General features: G+C 39.6%; 1 protein-coding gene across 1 annotated transcript; it reads right to left on the reverse strand.

Moving 5' to 3' along the window:
- Nucleotides 1-4,134: 4,134 nt before the first annotated feature.
- Nucleotides 4,135-17,551, reverse strand: hat1 (histone acetyltransferase 1). The gene is made up of 12 exons (XM_034562152.1): nucleotides 17,419-17,551; nucleotides 16,994-17,113; nucleotides 15,977-16,048; nucleotides 15,790-15,865; nucleotides 13,904-14,024; nucleotides 9,745-9,921; nucleotides 9,477-9,598; nucleotides 8,763-8,867; nucleotides 8,273-8,379; nucleotides 7,632-7,783; nucleotides 6,420-6,536; nucleotides 4,135-4,781 (listed from the first exon to the last, which is right to left on the reverse strand). The coding sequence occupies exons 2-12, from the start codon at nucleotides 16,998-17,000 to the stop codon at nucleotides 4,611-4,613; spliced, it is 1,227 nt and encodes a 408-aa protein (XP_034418043.1). The 5' UTR covers nucleotides 17,001-17,113; nucleotides 17,419-17,551; the 3' UTR covers nucleotides 4,135-4,610.
- Nucleotides 17,552-19,357: the final 1,806 nt, after the last annotated feature.

The raw sequence follows: 19,357 nt of genomic DNA on the forward strand, positions 1-19,357 counted from the left end.
TTATTTCTACAAACATGCAGCACAAATAACAAGTCTTGTCACTCGGCTGTTCGCTCACTGTCAATCCCCATAACGACATCCATCCTTTATGTGCACGAACTGATCTATTTTCATGTCATCTAAATGAAAATATGTCTTAATACACGCTTGATGGCACCATGATCCCAAATCATTGAATCGACAGACGCGATCAAAACCACACGCTGTGGTCGTACACAGATGGAAATCAATTACCGTGAATATTGAAAAGTAGAAGAAAGAAAAGAAAACACTGGCATGTACAGAAGTAATTAATTTCATGCACATCTGCTATTCATTCTAAATCATGGAGAACACTTGTGTCAGTTTGAACAACCCCTATGTAAAATCATTCTGTTGAGAAATAACCCCCAATATTTGCTATTTCTATATTTGCCCACACTAACGGTGATTTACTTAAATGAATACACACTGACAGAGAAGTTGTCTCATGTGTGGGAGACCAGCAGACAGGACGAAGGACTTCTACTACTACACTATCAACACCACCACTTTCATCACATCCTTCACTTGAGCAAATTACCATATCAGCAGCACGATCTGAAAGCAGTCCACGAAACCACAATCTCGGCTTTCTAACTCACAATTAAAAGATGTCAAAATCGGTTTCTTTTACACTGTTTTGGTTCTGGCTGTCAGCGCATCAAACATTATCTTAAAGAGGACTCGTTTATCAGAGAAAAGGGACAGGCCAGGTTCAGTGACGGTGAAGAGAGGGTGGGGGGGGGGGGGGGGGGGGGGCTCGGTAGCCTTGGGGCATGCGGTTATCCAAGCAGCACAAAAGAAATGTGAACACGATAAAAGAAAAGCAGTGATGGTGGGAGGGGGGGGGGGGGGGACTCAAACTTTCCTGATCGTCTCTCTCCTGGGAACCTGTGGGCTAAGAAGCTGGAGATCCTCCACACAGGTATCATATTCAACAGGTCCCTCAGTGCAGCCGGGCTGTGGTCCAAGACTCCCTGTCTGTCTGTCTCACTGCAGAGCTGTGGAGGCGCCATCAAGGGAACAGGAGCACAAACGCCAACGGGTGAAACCAAATATTCAGGACAAGCTTGATACCGTATAGTTGTCAATTCACAGAGAGAAATGGCATTAAGCCTTTCTGCCTGCTTCAATGCAAGTTACATGGAATTATGTGCATGTTTTAACTCATTTAAACATGATAGGAAATAGAAGCATTAATGGAAGTTGCTCCCCTTTATTTTCTCATGAAATAATACAAGAGAGGGTAGTTTGAAACCCATGACAGTTTCAGACATAAATCAACCTCCCACATCTCCACTCTAACACAACATAATAGACAGACTGTGTCCCCCTTACAAAAGCACAGCGACTGAAGGCCCACTGCTGGATGCACTGTAATAGCCTCGACTGCAGAAGAAAGTGCACTGCCTTCTTTAGATTTCAATCCACTGCCATTGTGCCAGTAAAATTGCTTCTTTACTAGGGGCTGTGTGACAGACTTCTTCTTTGTAGGGACTCCGCTCTCCGCAAGGAAACGAGTGAGCATATTTCCCATAATTTTCATTTAAAAAAACAAAAAAACAATTTCCTCAAATTTCATTTGAGTACATGCCGACAGGTGCAGCGGGAAATGAGGGCCCAAGATAAACTATAATAATTAGCGTCTGGAAACTCAACTGTGTGGCCTGAAGGAGCAAAAGGGGTTTCACAACCTTTCTGACAACGGCACAGAGGTCTGCAGATCGTCCAAACAGTCCACTTCCACGCCAGATTGTTCTCCTGCTGCACCTGATATGTGAGGCGCATCAACATCCTGCAACCTGACGATGACTCAGATAAACGTCCGTGTACTGCTGGTGGAATTAATGAGACAGCACATGTGCCCACTAAACAAAAATGTAATTCCCCACTAGCAGGTCAGTCGGCTGAGCTTGTGCAGTGCAATGTGAAATGTGCACTCACAGTAGAAAAAAAACAGAGGAAACTACAGTGAGATGAGGCCCCTTGTGGCCACGAGTGGATTAAATCAATCTGAATTAGAGATGTGAAGGGTTCCAAGGTTTTGTCTTGTTTCATTTGAAGAGGGAGAAAAAATTGAAAATTGACCCGGCAGCCTTCATTTAGTGACAATGTGCTAAAGTATCATAAAGTATGATGGGTATTCATCACAGTGATCTGCACAAGCGCGGGCAATACAGTGGCACAAAGGTTTTCAATTGAAAACCATAATACTCATTAGTGTAACACTCAACATCAGCGGCAATCAGAAGTTGCATTAGCCATGAGAGGGTGCCTGGACAAAATGGCTTCCCTAAAACGGTTCAAATATATAAAACACATACTGGGAAATGCATTAATCAGGCCAGCTTCATAGTCAGGGATTATGCACTAATATTTCAATCCTGTGATATCTACGTCCCCTTAATTGATTAGGCCTAAGTGTCAAACAGTTCAGTTTGTACAGCTCTGAATAGATTGACCTTTAAAAGTCAATGTTTTATCTGCAATTTCACGTTATTTATCAGGAAAAACATTGACTCTCAAACGATAAAAAATTAATAAAAGATGCAGCCTACTGTTCTGCCTCAAAACAGAATATAAGAAATAAGTAGAATAACATTATTACAACATCATGGCTTTCAAGCAATAATAGAGCAATATATGAAATACACTGAAGCGCTTGAGGAGCTGAGGAACTATTTATTTAACTGATAAAGAGACTTTATATTTTAGGAGCCTCGTGTTTTATTTTAACACCCCTAGAAATCTTTCAAATGAGCAGAACTCAACAAAATAAATGATACGAATGTAATAAGGACATGTATGATTGTCCCAGGGTACCGCCATATTGGAAAGAGGTGCTGACAACAACATCTACTCCTGTAGAGTAAATGTAAGAAAAGTAGATTTTGGGCTGGAAGTGGAAGGTTTTACTGCAGCAGGCCAGGCTCATTGTAGGTACGGTGCTACTAGCCTACTGTGGATGTCAAAAGCTGTTGGTTACTCCAGAAGGAGCTGGGCGAAGACTACACGTTTAAAAATACATCTTAAAACCAATTTCAGTCAGAAAGAGGTGAGTGTCTGCTCTCGGCTACATAACCATAACGGACATGTTGGCAATGACGTTGCATTGTGGGGTAATATAGGCTTCAGGTTTTGACAAGGAAGAAGAAATCATGGAATAAATCAATAGAAAAAACCTCTGGTTCTGCTGCATTCATTTGATCATTATAAGCCATATTAGCTACCTCCACATTGGTCTAGACTGAAACATCTCAACGACGGTTTGATGGAGTTTTGTAGAAACCTTCATGGTCCCAAGAGGATCAATCCTATTGACTTTGGTGAGGTCAAACCTTTCCTTTATTTGGTGACAACGTATTCTCATAACTTTAGTGTTCCAGGTTGTCACTGTGGTTGACACCTTTGAGTATGGATAGATGACATTTGGTAGAAATTAATTTTCTCCCCAGGATGAATCCTAATGACTTTGGTGCTCCACTTACATTTCCTCCATTGTTTTTATTGAAGAAATCTGAACTATTGGATGAATGTCATTTGGTAGACATTCTTGGTTCCCAGAGGATTTATAAAAACATGATCATGACTTGAGATCAGGTCAAACTTTCCAATATTGTTCAATACTTTTGGTTAATGACAAAACACCTGAAAAACCAATGACATTCCCATTATCATCTTTGTCTTTTAAGCTAATTAGCAAAAAATATGCATGCTAAACATCAAAATGCTAGCATTATCAATGTAAGCAATTAGCAGTATTTAGCTGTGCCGATGTACAGCCTCACAAAGACACTAGCATGGTGGTTTAAATCTGTTTAACTGCAAATTTTGAATTTTTAAAACCTATAGGTGTGGTGTACTCTTAAGCATGCAACACACTAACGGTTTGAATACTTGACTGCCTTGTTTTTCCAGAGTTTATTGATATTAATATGTCTGTCTTTTGTCCTTGTTTATTTCCTTGTGTTTACATTAAATGCAAGAAAGGTTGTATTATTTAATGTGTTGCAAAGTGTCAAAAATGTTAAACTAAAAATCTAAATTTAAAAAAAGATACAGAGTTACTATTTTTAAATGTTCTTATCTGCAATAAGAATCAAACCATTTGAGCAATATACAAAACATTCTTTTTTTATTTTCAGTAAGAAGTGCTTCAAAACACACACACACACAGAATTGTTTTGACAAAAGATCTTAAAAAATTGTCTACAATGAAGAAGAAGCATTATTTCTCTGCAGGGTAGTGGACCTCCAATAACCTGTGAAATATTACGTATCAGTTAATCCCACACAATGTGATCTAACACTCATGGAACAAACAGTAAGTCAAACCCCTCAAGCTGCATCCTCTACTGTATCAACATCAGCTGGGAAAGAGACGGGGCTTCTCTACTGCAATCTATTCACGGACTCGGCCACAATAAATCTGTCAAACTCTTAATTAAAACAGTGATTTTGTTACATCGGGAGAGTTTCTTTTCAGTTGCAGCTAACGTCTGTGGTGATGTGGGCTTCGTACAGACGGGGCAGACCACCTGTCGGTCTGAGGGGTGTGAGCTCCAGGCCAGCAGCGTTTCAGAGTCTGATCAGGCCTGTGTCGCAATCCTCTCAATGATTCTCCTGTAGTCTTCCACAACAACCTGGTAACTCTTCTCCAGCTCCTCATGCTGCGTCTGAGTGTCCATCTGGTCCATGTGGGACACCAGCTCCTCCGGCCGCAGGCACTTCCTCATCTTCGTCAGCTCCCTCTGATTCTTCTGCACAACATAAGCAGCACAAATACACACAAGCAAAGTGTTAAAAATCAGTTTGTCACTTACTCCAAAAGGCAAATAAACGTGGCTTAGTAATTTAGTAATTAATCAGCAGTTAGGAACAACCTTCTCATAAAGGATTTATACGCTATGACTAATTGGAGAAACAAATAAGATGTCAGAACTGAGATTGATGTCTATAATGTTTATAACGGTTATGGTGAGAAGAATTACTGGTGGATTGTATATCTGATCCTTTCAGCTTTGAATCTTATTTGGGAAGTTACAGAGGGATATGAATTCTACACTGAAAAACATGTCCATACTTCATTCCAAGTATGACCACCATGATTTGTTGACAAAAAGCGAAGAATAAAATATCAACAGTGTTATTCTTTAATAAAATAAGTCTCCCTGTCTCCTTTATACAGTAGGACGCATTAGGACAGTGGTAAATGTTTGCGGTGAAATCGGAAGGCTGAATGGTTGACCGACAAAGTACAAATTCACTTAGTTGAGTGCAATCTGCTGCTTAAAAAAAAATCCTGCACGCATATGCATGCAGACGTGGTCACTGGGGAGTTGGGGATACGAGCAGAAATATATAATCCCCCCCCCCACATTCACAGAGCAGCGGCTTCTGCCATTCGACTAACGACATGCTAAATCTCCTCAGGGAAGGAAAACGCTCTGCATCTGGCCACCAGATCTTTCTGTACCATTCTCCCAAGGAATTCCTACTTCCCGCTTCACCACATAGGTCATTTCCACGTCAAGCTCTGCTTTTTAAAAAAAAAAGTTAAACATGTGGTTACCCTGCTGACAGCAAAATGCTCTAATGGCTGGTATGCAAAGTCTCAGCGAGCAGCTCAAACATAAAATGTCACAAGCAAACAGGATGTCGGGAGTTATATGTTGGTGCACACAGATCTTACTCAGGATTTCCCACTGACAGGTCTGGTGAAACAGAATCAGAGAAGCTTATTATATTCTGTTCACTAGGCTTAAGCCTTTTACACTAAATATTACTGAAACTCAAATAAAACCTGCCTAGGAGAACATGAGAAAATAACAAAAGCGATTTTATGAAATTGCACTATTTTCCTGATGAATTTTGAAAAGCGCTGCAAAAGTAAAGCTACAGAACTCTGAATAGAGACAGCTTTTGGACAAAGTGCTTCAAACACACTTTCACAAAAAATATATTTCTCCCAAAGAAATGCAAATCCTAACTAATGATATGTGCCTGAATAGAAAAAAGCTCCAGCAGCAGCAAAACCACAGACGCCTGGTGCGCCCTATTGTGGATTTAACAATACAGCACTAGTAACCTATCAATTTTAACGGGACGAAAGATCAATTTTTCCGCTGTTCTAAAAGGTAACATAATAAACAGTGATAATATAAAGCTGTAAGCTCCATATTGTATGCCACACACGGGGCCCTTGGCTTCCTACATTGAACGGCTGTAATGTTATGCTAACAAAAAGGTAGAACACTGCACACTGGAATCTTGCTCGATAGAGCTGACAAACAGAATTATTTGATATAGTAAATCAGCAAATCATTTTTTGCATTTACATTTTGACTCTGCACATGAGCATGTGAACCAAGCTGAAGCTGTGATGATTAAAACCTCACCCTGTATGGTCCAAATAGCCTCTTCTTCACCTCCAAACGGTACTCTCTTGCTTTTTCTTCATCACTCATGTCTGTTGCTCTCAGGCGCAGGATCTCGTACACTCGCCTGGCATGTTTCTGTAGAAACGGGGAAATAACGTTATTACAATATTTGGGGATTTTGAAATATATCAAAACACAAGTGTGACTGCCTGGGAGTCGAACGCCCTTTGCAGCACAATGGCTTCAGGAAGTTGTAAGCTTGTCAGGGCTCATAATAAATCAGACCTCTAGTTATCGGTTCCAAGAAGAGCAGTTTTCTCAAGTAAAGACACCCAGGAGTCAATTGACGTCACAGATTCCCCACGATGAATAACTACTGACAATATCAAATTAGAATCAAAGAATATGTAAGGCAGAGCAGCAAACTAGGATGGTACACATAGCAATACTACATGTGTACATGTCTGGAGTATTGCACGATTGAAACGGTGGAAAAAAGGGACGATACAAGTTGGAATCTGACTGTTAAAAACTGAATTATAGAAAAGTTATTTTGAATGAAAGAAGAACTTGAATAAATTCTTATTTCACCAAATGACAAGAAAGAGTGAATTCATCTTAGTGTTAAAGTACACAGGGAAAGGTTCTCTTTCAAAAGGAAGTAATGTGATTTAAACATTATTGTAGTTTAGCAATACTGTGTTTATGACTACGCTTCTCTCGTCTCAAAAGGCTGCATGTTAGTGCAGGTACATTATTTCATGGGCTTATTTCAAGGCGAGTGAAACGATCGGTGAAGGCCTCCATCAGCTACAGACCTTGTAACCCTCGTGGCCCACGCCAGCACCCCAAATGAACTCAACCCCTGGATCCACCAAGTAACAAATCATTTAAACTAAACATGCAAACACAATGTGAAGCTTAAAGCTAAAGGATGTTGGCGCAATTTGGTTTAATTGTGCATTAAATTAATTATATAACAGACAACAAGTTTGATAATCTGGTTAATCTAGTTCCAACATCTTAAATGTGATGATTTATAAATGACTGTACAATACATATTTTTTTTGGGGGGGGGGGGGGGGGGGGGGGGGGGGGTTTGAACGGTTATCGGGTCAAAACACTAAATTATAAAAGACGTCACTTTGGGGGTTCTACAAAACTGCGATGGGCTTTCCCGACTATTTTATAGACAAATCTATTTATTGAACACAGAAAAAAGATTGTCACCTTGTTGATTTTCAACTTGTCTTGTGCCTCTTTGGCCATGTCCGCTGAGAAGCCGAGGTGCAGCTTGTCCACAGCGAAGGACTGCAGGCCTTGACAGAACTTGACCAGCACATAGTCTCTCAGTTTCACGTAGCTCTCAGAGGGGTCTTCAGCTGATTACAAACACCATCACACAATTAAAATTAACTAACAGTGCTTTTCCAATCATTTGCAATAAACCGGACAGGTATTAACTTGTTAATATAATTGTCAGTGTATATACATGTTTTTGTTGGAGCCTATACTTTTTCAAGAAGCCATTTTTATATGTAAGAATATGTAAGAAATTACTCAAGTCCAGAAAAACTGTTAGGAGGAACCGTGTGCCTATTCACTTCTTCCTTAAAAAGGATTCCTCTCTCAAAGGATGCCTCTTTAGTATTCATCCTCTGTCTCCATGCAAAGCAGCTATTTCGACCCAACTAGTTTCAATAGAGCCTCAGCACATTCTGGCATCCACGCCAGCACCCCAAATGAACTCAACCCCTGGATCCACCAAGTAACAAATCATTTAAACTGTTTGTGGGAGGCATGAGCATTTCAAAGCAGATGTTTATCTATGCCTTTTCAATGCAGTACATGCTGATAATCATGATGCTCACCTGTGATGTCTTGCACTTTGGGCAGGCTGCAGTAAAATCTGTGCACTGCCTCCAGAAGCTGAGCTCCATGACCTTCTCCTTGGAATGGAGGCAGGATCAACATTTGGCTGTTTAGTTAAAGGGCAGACATACACGCAAACATAGGGCCAATGAGCAAACAGGTTTTTTTAATTCAAAATAAGTCTGAAAACTAGTTTATGTGGCATGTAGGTGGTAAGTGAGCAGAAACAGTAAGTCTTTGATTCAAAGCAGGAATTAATAGATTGTTATCCTGATCCATCACTGCAAAACATCACATCAGAAGCTTATCTATAAAGTTGTTTTCAGATACAAATCACCCTGGATTGGTAATGAAACAAAATCTGGTTGAATGGTTGGCTATATACGCCAGTAATTTGGGCTCTTTGGGAAGAGGATAAAGAAATGTATAATTTTCCACTCCTTTTTTTATACAAAAGAATGGGAAGGCACGCGCTGCCCCAGCAATTACCTTACACGTGGTCGGGTTTTGTCTGGGTACACGTAGTAATTATAAACTGTCATGTAGCCAACAGTTGCGTAGAGAGTCTCCCCATCTTTATTGTACTTTTCAAATCTGAAGATAAAAACACAAAGGCAAACAGGTCAATTACAGGCACACTCCCATGCAGTGTCCATTTTAGCCCCTCTGCTCTCGTGCCCACCCCCAACCCCTCAACCTCCCCCCCCACCCCCCCGACATCAGCATGTTAGAGCAGCCAGGCCCCGATTGGTACACCTGCTACAACCTGAATACATTATGCACTTAATTGGAGTACTGCAACTTAGAGGAAGAGAAGGGGTTGGAGGAGGGACTGAGCTCCTCAAAATCACTTCAGTCCATTTTCCCCATTGTCAGTATTAATAGTTGCCAGGGTAAAGAAAACACTGGCAGAGGCTCTTTTTACTGTTAAGACATTGTTCAGTGTTTCAAAAGACAACAGTATTCAATTCAGCTCTTGCCCCTGAAAAATTTGAAAAGGGCCTTTGGCACAAAGGAAGCTCTTGCCTGATCAACAACTCTCCTACAGGGGAAATATAATCAAACTGGCCTGGTAATTGGTCACAAGCGCCACAAAGGGGGGCTTTGTTTTTCAATGACACAATAAAGGCTTTAGGGTAGGGGTGGGCATAGAGGAGGGTGTGTGTGTGGGGGGGTATGATGTCAATTAAGGAGGGCACTCACACAAGAAAGAAGTCCCAATGATCGTCGTCTGCGTCGATGTAACTGGCAGTCTCTATGAACCACATGAGGAAGGTCTGCAGGCGCTCGTGGTACTCTAGGAATCCGGGGCAGGTGATGTCAGCCTGGGGCGAATACGGCAAAAACAAATGTCTAATGTGGTTTAGAGTTCAATCTCATCCCTGCCATTAACCCGCAGAAGTAACAGCAATTATGAAAATGCACAAACTCATATTGAAATCGTTGGTGAGGCAGTAAGTGATGTTTGTACCTTGTGAATTTGGTACGTGAGTTCTCCTGCATCCTCGCTGTGGACAGTGTACGTGTGAAGCTGAGTGCCGAATGGCTTGAAATTGGCCTCTTTCTCCAGCAGTGAGATGAAGTCGTCAGTGTTGCAGGTGAACCCAGCGGGAACGATTTCCCGGATCTTTCCCTCGATATCATCTGGCTAGATAACACAATGTGCATACATTTAAATCATTCAACTAACAAATCAGGATGTAAAAAGGACAATCATCTTTGTATACACTTGTACGATTTATTTCCATAAATGTGACCGGTGAGGTATTTTTCTGATAAAATCAAATAAAAAAAAAACACAGATTGTACGTTAATATATAAAAAAAAAAAAGGGATACAGTGAAAATAATCATATAAAATAAAACTGGAAGCATACATGTTTTGAGCCAATGAAAAGAAAACCATTAGGCAATTAAAACTGTCAGCTGAGCAGAGATCACCATGGCACCCTCCCCCACCTCCCTGCTGAAAAGACCACTTAAATAGGTACATTTAGTACTTATGTTAAACCATGAATATGTGATGAAGTTGCCACAATAAACACATTTCTGCTTCTCACTGGGAAATGAAATCTTATGAATTGATCTCAACTTAACAAACCTTTGGGGCATCCATAATAGAGGCCTCTCCTCTAATCCTGCCAAGTGAACCCAATCAAATGAATTTGCCCCTGCGTTTTTCAAAGAGCCTCAGAGACAAAGGGGCCCTACCCTTGGACTTTTTACTCAGTGCAACCTGTGGTTAGTTCAGCTGTAATGTTTGCATTGTATCCATTTCCACAAGGATTGACATGAGAACACTTTGCTAAGCAGCCCTTTCACACCATTTACATGTGTGATGGGCATTATTTCAGCACAGAGGCCCTTGCTGCTCAGCATTGAAAACTGGGAAATGAAGAAGGTCTGAGCAAAATGCACTACAAAAGGCTAATACAACATACTGCTAATTCCCCCCCTCCTTTCAGACATCAGCTAATATCTAACTGGAAGTAATGCACCTGCAGCTGAATGCCTCTTAACCATTGTAATTGTTCAGCCACATTTCTAAGGAACAAGGACAATACTTAAAAGGCCATGGACAAACAAGTCCCTTTGTCCCGAGCACTCTTCTACATACTAGACACTAAATTGCACAGCCTTCCAGAATAGATGCCTTAGTTTGGGATGAATATGACTTAACAAAGTACCTTTAGAACATTTTGTTAATGTCTTTGATTTATAACAATAACCACAAAGGGAGTACAAACTATCTAATTTGCTGCGTTGGTGTTATTTCATCTCTTTAATCTACTCCAAAAACCATACTACATTCAAAATATGCAGTCAATTTTTTTAATGTTTGGAATAATTTGTAAAATACTGGCTTCCTTTTTTTTCTTCTTAAAAAAGGATATTTACACATTTACGTTGATTATGAAATGTAAAGGAAATAATAACATGACTACGACGAGTACTCAGTAGTACAAAAGGTCTGGCACGATAAATCAGCGTTTTCTGAGAGAGGTCCAGCGCTACGTGTTTTTGGCTGATTTACAGGGGAGAAGGTGATGTGATGATGAGAGTCTTGTATCAACGTGGCAGCTGCATAAACTCCATCTCTGCCTCCCCTCGTCTCTCGCTCTCTTCTCTCACCAGCTGCACCGCACCCCGACCGTCCACATGCACTCAGAGACAAACACTCTTCAGATGCAGCCTGAACTCTGGTGCTCCCCTCACTCTCTACCTCTACACCAGCTGCACTCAAACCCTTAACAAGGTGAACACTCAGGGGTCAACACTGAACACTAAAGTAGTGGCACATAGACAGTAAGCCAGCCATCACATTTCAGTTTGAATATCAGCTCCAAACTATGTTTCCCAAAAAGTCTAATGGCTCTCTTCAGGTTTAAAAACAGTCAAACGCTTGCCGTGGCAGTTTTTCTTTTTTGGAGTCACCAGAGATGAAAGCAATGTTGAATGTCCATCGGAAGGAACCATCGATGTCACGTAGGGTCACGTATAATTTAAGTGCATCCAAAGAAACAACAAAACCTGGGGAGTTTACAAGTTTCTCCCGCTACCACCAGTTGAGGGCTACATTGTCCAGTGAGGGAGCCCCTGCTGTTTCCAGACAGGACAGATGTCCCAGAGTTGAATCATCTGACCTCAATAGGGGCCCTGGATAATTCTTGTATTCGTTTTGCATGTTTGCTGCATTGACGACTTCAGGGAATATTCAAAGCTGCCTTTTGTGAAGTCTCGGAGAAGGAGCTAGCAGTTTATTAAAGCATTTCGCTTTACTGACCGGTTTTGTCCAAATACTGGCTATTGATAATATGTAAATTCATGTCTGGCAATTTTTTTTTAAAAGGCAGCACGTTTTCATGCCAAGCAGTGCAACTAATTGTCAAGTAATTAATGGAGAAATAAAGTTAATGAATGCATTCGCCATGACATAAAAAGGGATGTCTCACATTAAAGCATAATAAACCTACTGAAGATCAGTTTACAGAGATTCAGCCTCAACGATTTTGATTGTTGATGACTTGAGCAAACAATTCGCTCCTGGAAATATATGTACAAGATATCCAACCGTGTCACATTACTCCTCCTGCTGATTCAATCACACAAACCTGGGGAAAAAAAATCAATTCCTCATGTTAGACCCCACGTACAAAATCTTTTTAAAACCCTTCTCTTCCGCCAGGGAGGAGTAGGATTAGGGTATGGGCACAGGGGGCCACGGTGGGCTGAGATTTAGTCTAACAAACCAGGAGATCTCTTACAGGAATAATGCCACCACCCAGAGAGGCTCTCAGTTACTTCAGTACGTGAAGAAACAGCACAATGGTGTGGTGGGACTGCTCATAAAAGAGCACCATAGGTCTATCGGATCGCAGTAAAGAATAATTGATTGCACAATCCTTCTGTCATTCAATTATGGAGGCAACCACTGAGTAAAGCTTCCCAGTACTACTAACAGTTTGATTTACTAAACTTCAGATTATTAATGAAGTCTATTGCTGTACTTTGATGTGCTGATGAGTTTCTCAAAACAATTTGACAAATAAAAATGAAATCCTTTTTTCATTTTCACTTTCATGGTTGCCTGTTGTTAAGTTTTCCAGGTTCAATCCCCGCCCGCCCTAGTTGATGTGTCCTTGAGCAAGACACTTAACCCTGCATTGTTCCCTGTAGCTGTGTCTACAGTGTATGAATGTAACATGATTGTAAGTCGCTTTGGATAAAAGTGTCAGCTAAATGACATGTAATGTAATAATATATGTGACACTGGGGAACCAAACTAACATTTTACTACACTCAAAATACAGCAAATATCTTTTCTTTCTTCAGTTTACCAACATGCTATGTAATGTAAAAACAGATCTTAATATTATATTATTTTGTCCATTCTTATCAATAGAAATGTATATAAAAGTGTATAAATGCAATACATGTAAAGATTATAAATCATTATTCATAATGCAATACAATTGAACAGCACCACAAACTAATCATAAAGTTGAGTCAACACTTCATGGTGGGGTTGATGCGTTTGGATTATATCAAAGATAGCATTTAGTATACAGGCCAACAATAATCCCTTCCATGGATGTAGCTCTTTCAGAGCCCATAGACCTTTGTGTGGCCTCCCTCACCAGTGACTTCCTCAAGCAAACAGCATGCTCGAGTCAGATTGCCACTGTTCCAATTTCTTTTCATTTTTTATTTATTATTTATCTCAGACATTTTTTCTGCAACCTCTCCCTGATTGTTAGTTAACCTAATCACAGATGTGTTTACAATGGTGTGTGTAAGTGTAATCTCAGCAATGTCAGGACAAGAGCCGATTTGCATTAATTTTTTAACTCAATAAAATGTTTTTTTTAAATCAATACTTTGTCTCAAATTGGTCACCTAATAAACAGGATACAGGGAGTAGCTCATTATTGGTAAATGAACTGCAACAGAGTAATGCAGGAAGCTGAGTGCTGTATATCATCCCTTACATGGTTACCAATAGTCATAATAACAAAACAGAATAGCTGACACAAGTATAGTAAGCAGGGATCCTACCACAGCACTCACAGTTGCATTTAAGGGTGTGAGAACTTCTACATTAAAAAAAGAACAATGAAATGCATGTCTTACCTCCACACAATCAAACATCTCAGTGACTTTTGAGGAATGTTTCACTTTGAAGAGGGTGCTCAGGTTTCCGGCAGTGTAGAAGAGCTGTATCTGAAGACCTTTGTATCCAAAAGCGACCTCACTGCAGACAAAGTGATTGGAATCATTAACACTTGTTTTTAACTAGGTCCGTGACTTGCATTCAGAAAAAAATTAAATAGCAGCCTTTTTATGTAGTCTATGATAAATTGATATCACAGGCACAACAACAACCATCTGATTATTCCTATTTAATGACATTCATTAGTGAATAATACATGTTTACTGTAGGTCTGGGCACTTATTTCACATAGTTGCATTGTTTCTCTCACCACTACATCACTGGCAGTTTATGGCAAAATAGATTTTACCATTATGCAACTGTGTGATTGAGCTTTACTAGCAATTACACTTGCTGAAATAATTAATGCCCCAATTACAGAGTTCCCTTTGAGCTGATTGCAGCAAGTGCAAAAATAACCAATCCTAGTTTTGACTAATTTGGAAATGCAATTTCGAGCATAACGACACACTACTACTGTAAGCCGACACAGACACAGGTGCCACAAATGTAGTAAGCAGCAAGGACTCTTTGTGCATCTCATCAGGGTTATAATGTGACTCTTTACATCTTTTTGAGAGAATAAAATACTATGCAAGACAGATCTTTGTTCGTTCATGTTCACGCTTCCCTACGTTCTCTACAAAACTCACTATGAAACAGACTTTGCATTGGCACATCCTCAATATTACAGGCCTTCAACTGGATTGAGAAAATACAATATTTAAATAAATTGGGCGATGACTTAAGTGAAAACAGGACAAAATATGTAGTATTGGCGTGCTTGCGCTAAGGATTACAAACATGAAGGCACACCTTTTTTTTAAATGCTCAAAGGGATCAGCAGGTTACATGGAACAACAGGAGCGCAACGGTCAGAGAAATTGGTTTGGTAAAGTTGCCAAATCAAAACGCTGGCTTCATCAAGCCTACGCACATGCGATTTAACAACATTGGAGAACATGCTACATCCAATAAATATTCTTAAGCCCCTACTGTGTCTTCACTTGTAAGCATTTACATTTTATAAACGCTGACCATTTAATTTGACCATGTTCGACACACACGTACCAAGTAGAGAGCATCAATTGCTATTTTATTTTATTACCCAATTCCAATTTCTGTTTTAATGTTGTTACTCCACAGCTTAATTTAGACGATATGCTGAAGAACTTCCACACAAACGACATGTCTTCTGCGTGTGTGTGGCTGTGACGTTACAGTCTATGCCGCTGTGTGCCAATGTAAAACACGTGGCGGCATGCGTGAGTAAATGTGATAGATTAAAAAAAAAATGAGAAAAAATGAGACAATCAGCTGAAAAACAAGAAGTGTTGATGGCAGCCAATCATTGGATTCCCCAATTGATGAATTTAAAGCCAATGTTACAATTGTGGCAACAAATAGAAAATGCATGAGGTTTATTTTCATCAGTTGGGTAAATAAAGTGTCTACCTGAGCACAAGGTTCCAGTAGCAGGGGGAAAAAACATGGAAAAAGACAGCTTGGCAGTCAATATATTACTGCTGCTGGGCATGATGAGAGAGGTGCCGATAGCAGCTTTTTAGAGTCTCCCCCACGGATGCATTAGTGCGTTTGACAGCTCTGGTCAAAGTTATGCTGGAGTTGTTGCATCCATGTTATTAGAATAGCACAGCCCCTTTCAGGGTAGCTCAGTGTAAAGCTTCAGTTCCCTGTTTCATATTCACTTTTTAAAATGTAAGACAACGTCCTTCTACATTAACTGTCTCAAACCAGCGTTTCATTCCATTAGGTCAGTAAGTAATGATGAGGAAAAAATACTCACTCATCCCCATAAATTTGGTGGCTGTACTCAGGGTGGAATGTAGTGCTATCGTCCTCAACATCCTCCGGAAAGCGAACTGGGAAGAAAAGACAGGGTTCACACTAATTCCACAAAACATTGTCACTGCACATACATTATCATATTACATTTTTAAAAAGCATATAGATTAAAAAACAAATGAACATACCCAGTTTCAAGCATATAGCTTCATTGGTGTCACACTTGTATTCAGCCAGTTTCTTCTCCATGGTATTTACTCCTGAGAACACAACATAAACCACAAACCAGGTGGAAATTGTTAAGTTATGTCAGTGGTTAACATTAGTTGTTTTCCACAGAACAATGTTCTACTTCTCCATTTCATCGTGAGAGGTTTAATTAATTAATAATGTATCTTGCTTCATAAGATGCAGGCTTCGAAAACAAGTTATCCCTTACCACTGATCACTTAAATGTCAGAAGCAGTTTGACTCAAACCATTTAGATTATTATATAAATTAAAGACACATTGATGAAGACATAGTTGACACACGATGACAATTGTGCCACGAACACCTTTGATAGGACAACAGTTACCTGATTTTAGGACAAAAGTGACCTAATTTGAAAAGAATTGGGAAACTGATGATGTAACGTAATCAACAACTTGTTCTGTCATCAGCAACAAGCATCGCATGGCGACCAAACATATCATCTCTGGACGCTACAACTCCCTCAATGACCACTTGTAGTTACATCAGCTTCATCTGTGTTCTCCATGGAGTAACGTAGAAAGTGCTGAGGTCACGAATGGCGTGAAACAGATCCTGTGTTGTGCCGATTCTAGCTGCTTTACAAAGACTGCCCTCACGTCACCAGTTATCCCTTAAGATGAAGTAGGTATGGGTAATTTGCGGTATGTTATGAGGGAAAAGGCGAACGTAAGGATGCCAGCATCCAACAACTCACTTGACACCCAGGCGTTAACGTTACATAAACACACAAACACACTGTGACAGCCTGGTAGCATGCTACTAGCAGGCAGGCCCCTGCTGCTGCTTTACAGTGTAGCGTTAGCTTCGCTGAATTAGCCGTGTTTTCAACAGGTAATACGGTATAACCACGACTCCACTGGCCTCAAAGCGGGGCCGTCGTCCATAGCTCAGTGAATATGCATTCAACCCGAGAAAGCAGTAATGTAGCATTAAAGCTTTTAGCCACTCACCCGCCATTTCTGCACACTGATGTGCGGAGCTGTGTTGTCCCAAAAGACCCGCGGAATCAGGACAACTTCCGGGTCCCTGCGTTTCCGTGGAAACAGGATGTCGTTTTATTTGAAGGGTTCCTGTCGTATTCAATAAAACGACATAAAATGACTGTAAAGCATGTGACTTTACCACATCATTACTGATTAAAGTGAATGAAATGGCAATGTTGAACAAAACTAACTGGTGGCTGAATAGGCAGGAATGTGAATTCAACGACAACAAATGCCCTGTTTACAAACACATATGAGTTGTATTAGGGCTGCAAATACTGATTGATTGGTTTCAATTGAGCTAACGCCAGCATCACATGCACGTTAAGGCTAGTGTGTTTTTATTCCGAGTAACATTAGCTTAATGAAGTAGCCGTTTAGTGAATAAATACCATAAAAGAAGAGATCATCGCAATTCCTTAGAGCCCACGTGATGTATTCTAGCTGAGTAACCTATAAAAGACGGGAAGCGACACATGAAACACACCAACTGGATGCATCACCTCACACGAGACTTTAAGACACATTCATTAATACATATTCATATTGGGTAATTTGTTAGCATAGCCTAATTGCATTACTCAGACAAACTATATGTAAAAAAAAAAAAGTCTGACAATTAATGCATCATTAAAGAATTTGTATCTTGGTCAGTATTCTTTAATAACCAAATTCAACACTGTAAAACATTTCAAGGCAGTTCAACATGCAAATGAAAGTTCACCTGCTGCCTTGAAAATGCAAGGTAACTCAACTTGAAGATTTCCTTTGATTCAACTGAGAAATTGAAGTTCATTAGGTTGATTTAACTACAATATTCTAGTTGTCTAGTGAACTAGTTGTTCCACTTTGTTTAAACTTGATCCACCAATTAAAACAAAGATTGTTTTACATTTTCAGTTTAAGAAAACTAGTCGAACAAACACACATTTCTGCGTTTTTGTAACTTAAAGTTAAAATGTACCATCAAGTTAAGAGGATTTACATTCCAAATGTGTTTCAAATGTCATATAAACTGTTAACTTGACTGGTAATTGAATGTGTGCTTGCTTTATAAAAAGGAAATAACCAATAATTCTTACTTCTGTTCAAAAGATATAACATATAAAATATACACAGACTGAAACATTGGCTACAAGTACATCTCAACACATTCAAATAGATGGGTTTAATACATTGTTCCCACATACAAGCGGAGGTTATAGGGATCCTTCCGAAATGTTCAGATATCAAGCTAAATAATTAATTGTGAGTTTATGTTTAGGGGCATATTGTGGATATGGAAAGAAGTTATTATCGGAAAAGAAGTTAGTAGCCTATACAGTTCATTTTGATGCCTAAAACACTACATTATGAATTTAATGAGATTGTATCTGTAATTGTATTGTAATGTATTTGATTAATGCATGTAGAGTAAAATATCTACAGAGAAAATAAATGTGTTTGTAAGTCAGGGCAGTTATGTATATGTTTTCTTCCTGATACCATTAAACACAGCAAGTGAAATGGAAACATTTAATTTTGTTATACAATTGTAGGAAAAAACTATATATTTGGGATACAATCCCACCTGGACAAGTTAGTGAAAATAAAGAGACTCTTTATTCATAAAGTAAGTGGTTATACTACAGCAATATCTCAATAAAAAACAGAAATGTACTCTCCCGGCGAAAGAGGAATTGTGAACATCTCTCTGAGCCTGGGTAATGCTGTGCTATCATCCCAGCCTCATTCTGTCCTCCAGGTGCACCAATGAATGACCTACCCAGTCATGTTTAAGCCACTGTAATTGTACCTACTACAGCACTAGATTATCCCTTTCCTGAACAATACAAGCAATACATGCTGCTTGATCTCTGAACTTCAACCTACTTTTAGGACTTTTTTTATCTGCAAATGGGAATGAGAAAATCCCACAATAGAGAAGGAAATAGAACATTGTAGTGTTAAATGCGCAGTCAATCCTAGACATGTTCTACACAATTTGAGAGTGTTTTTCTGAATTGTCTCGATTTGTGGCGTGGATGTGTTATGCAGGTAAACAGTAGTAGCGGTTAGGTGGTAGATCACTTTAGCTATTTATCATACAGTTGGTGATTTTGTATGTTATATTGTGTAATAAGGAGTGATTAAGAACAAATCCAATGTGATGAGCTATAGAGTGTTGTAGGCTTAAATGTAAGCTAAATGTGTAAGCATGCGTGAAAAGTAACACCTGTTGCACATTTAGTATTTTACATTGTGAGACTGTATATATCTAAAACTGAAATATGGTGCATTACATTTAATTGATCCAATAGTTGTTAAACGGATTATGGTTTTACATACAAT

This window comes from Cyclopterus lumpus, chromosome 21 (assembly GCF_009769545.1).
Source record: "Cyclopterus lumpus isolate fCycLum1 chromosome 21, fCycLum1.pri, whole genome shotgun sequence".
NCBI lineage: Eukaryota > Metazoa > Chordata > Actinopteri > Perciformes > Cyclopteridae > Cyclopterus > Cyclopterus lumpus.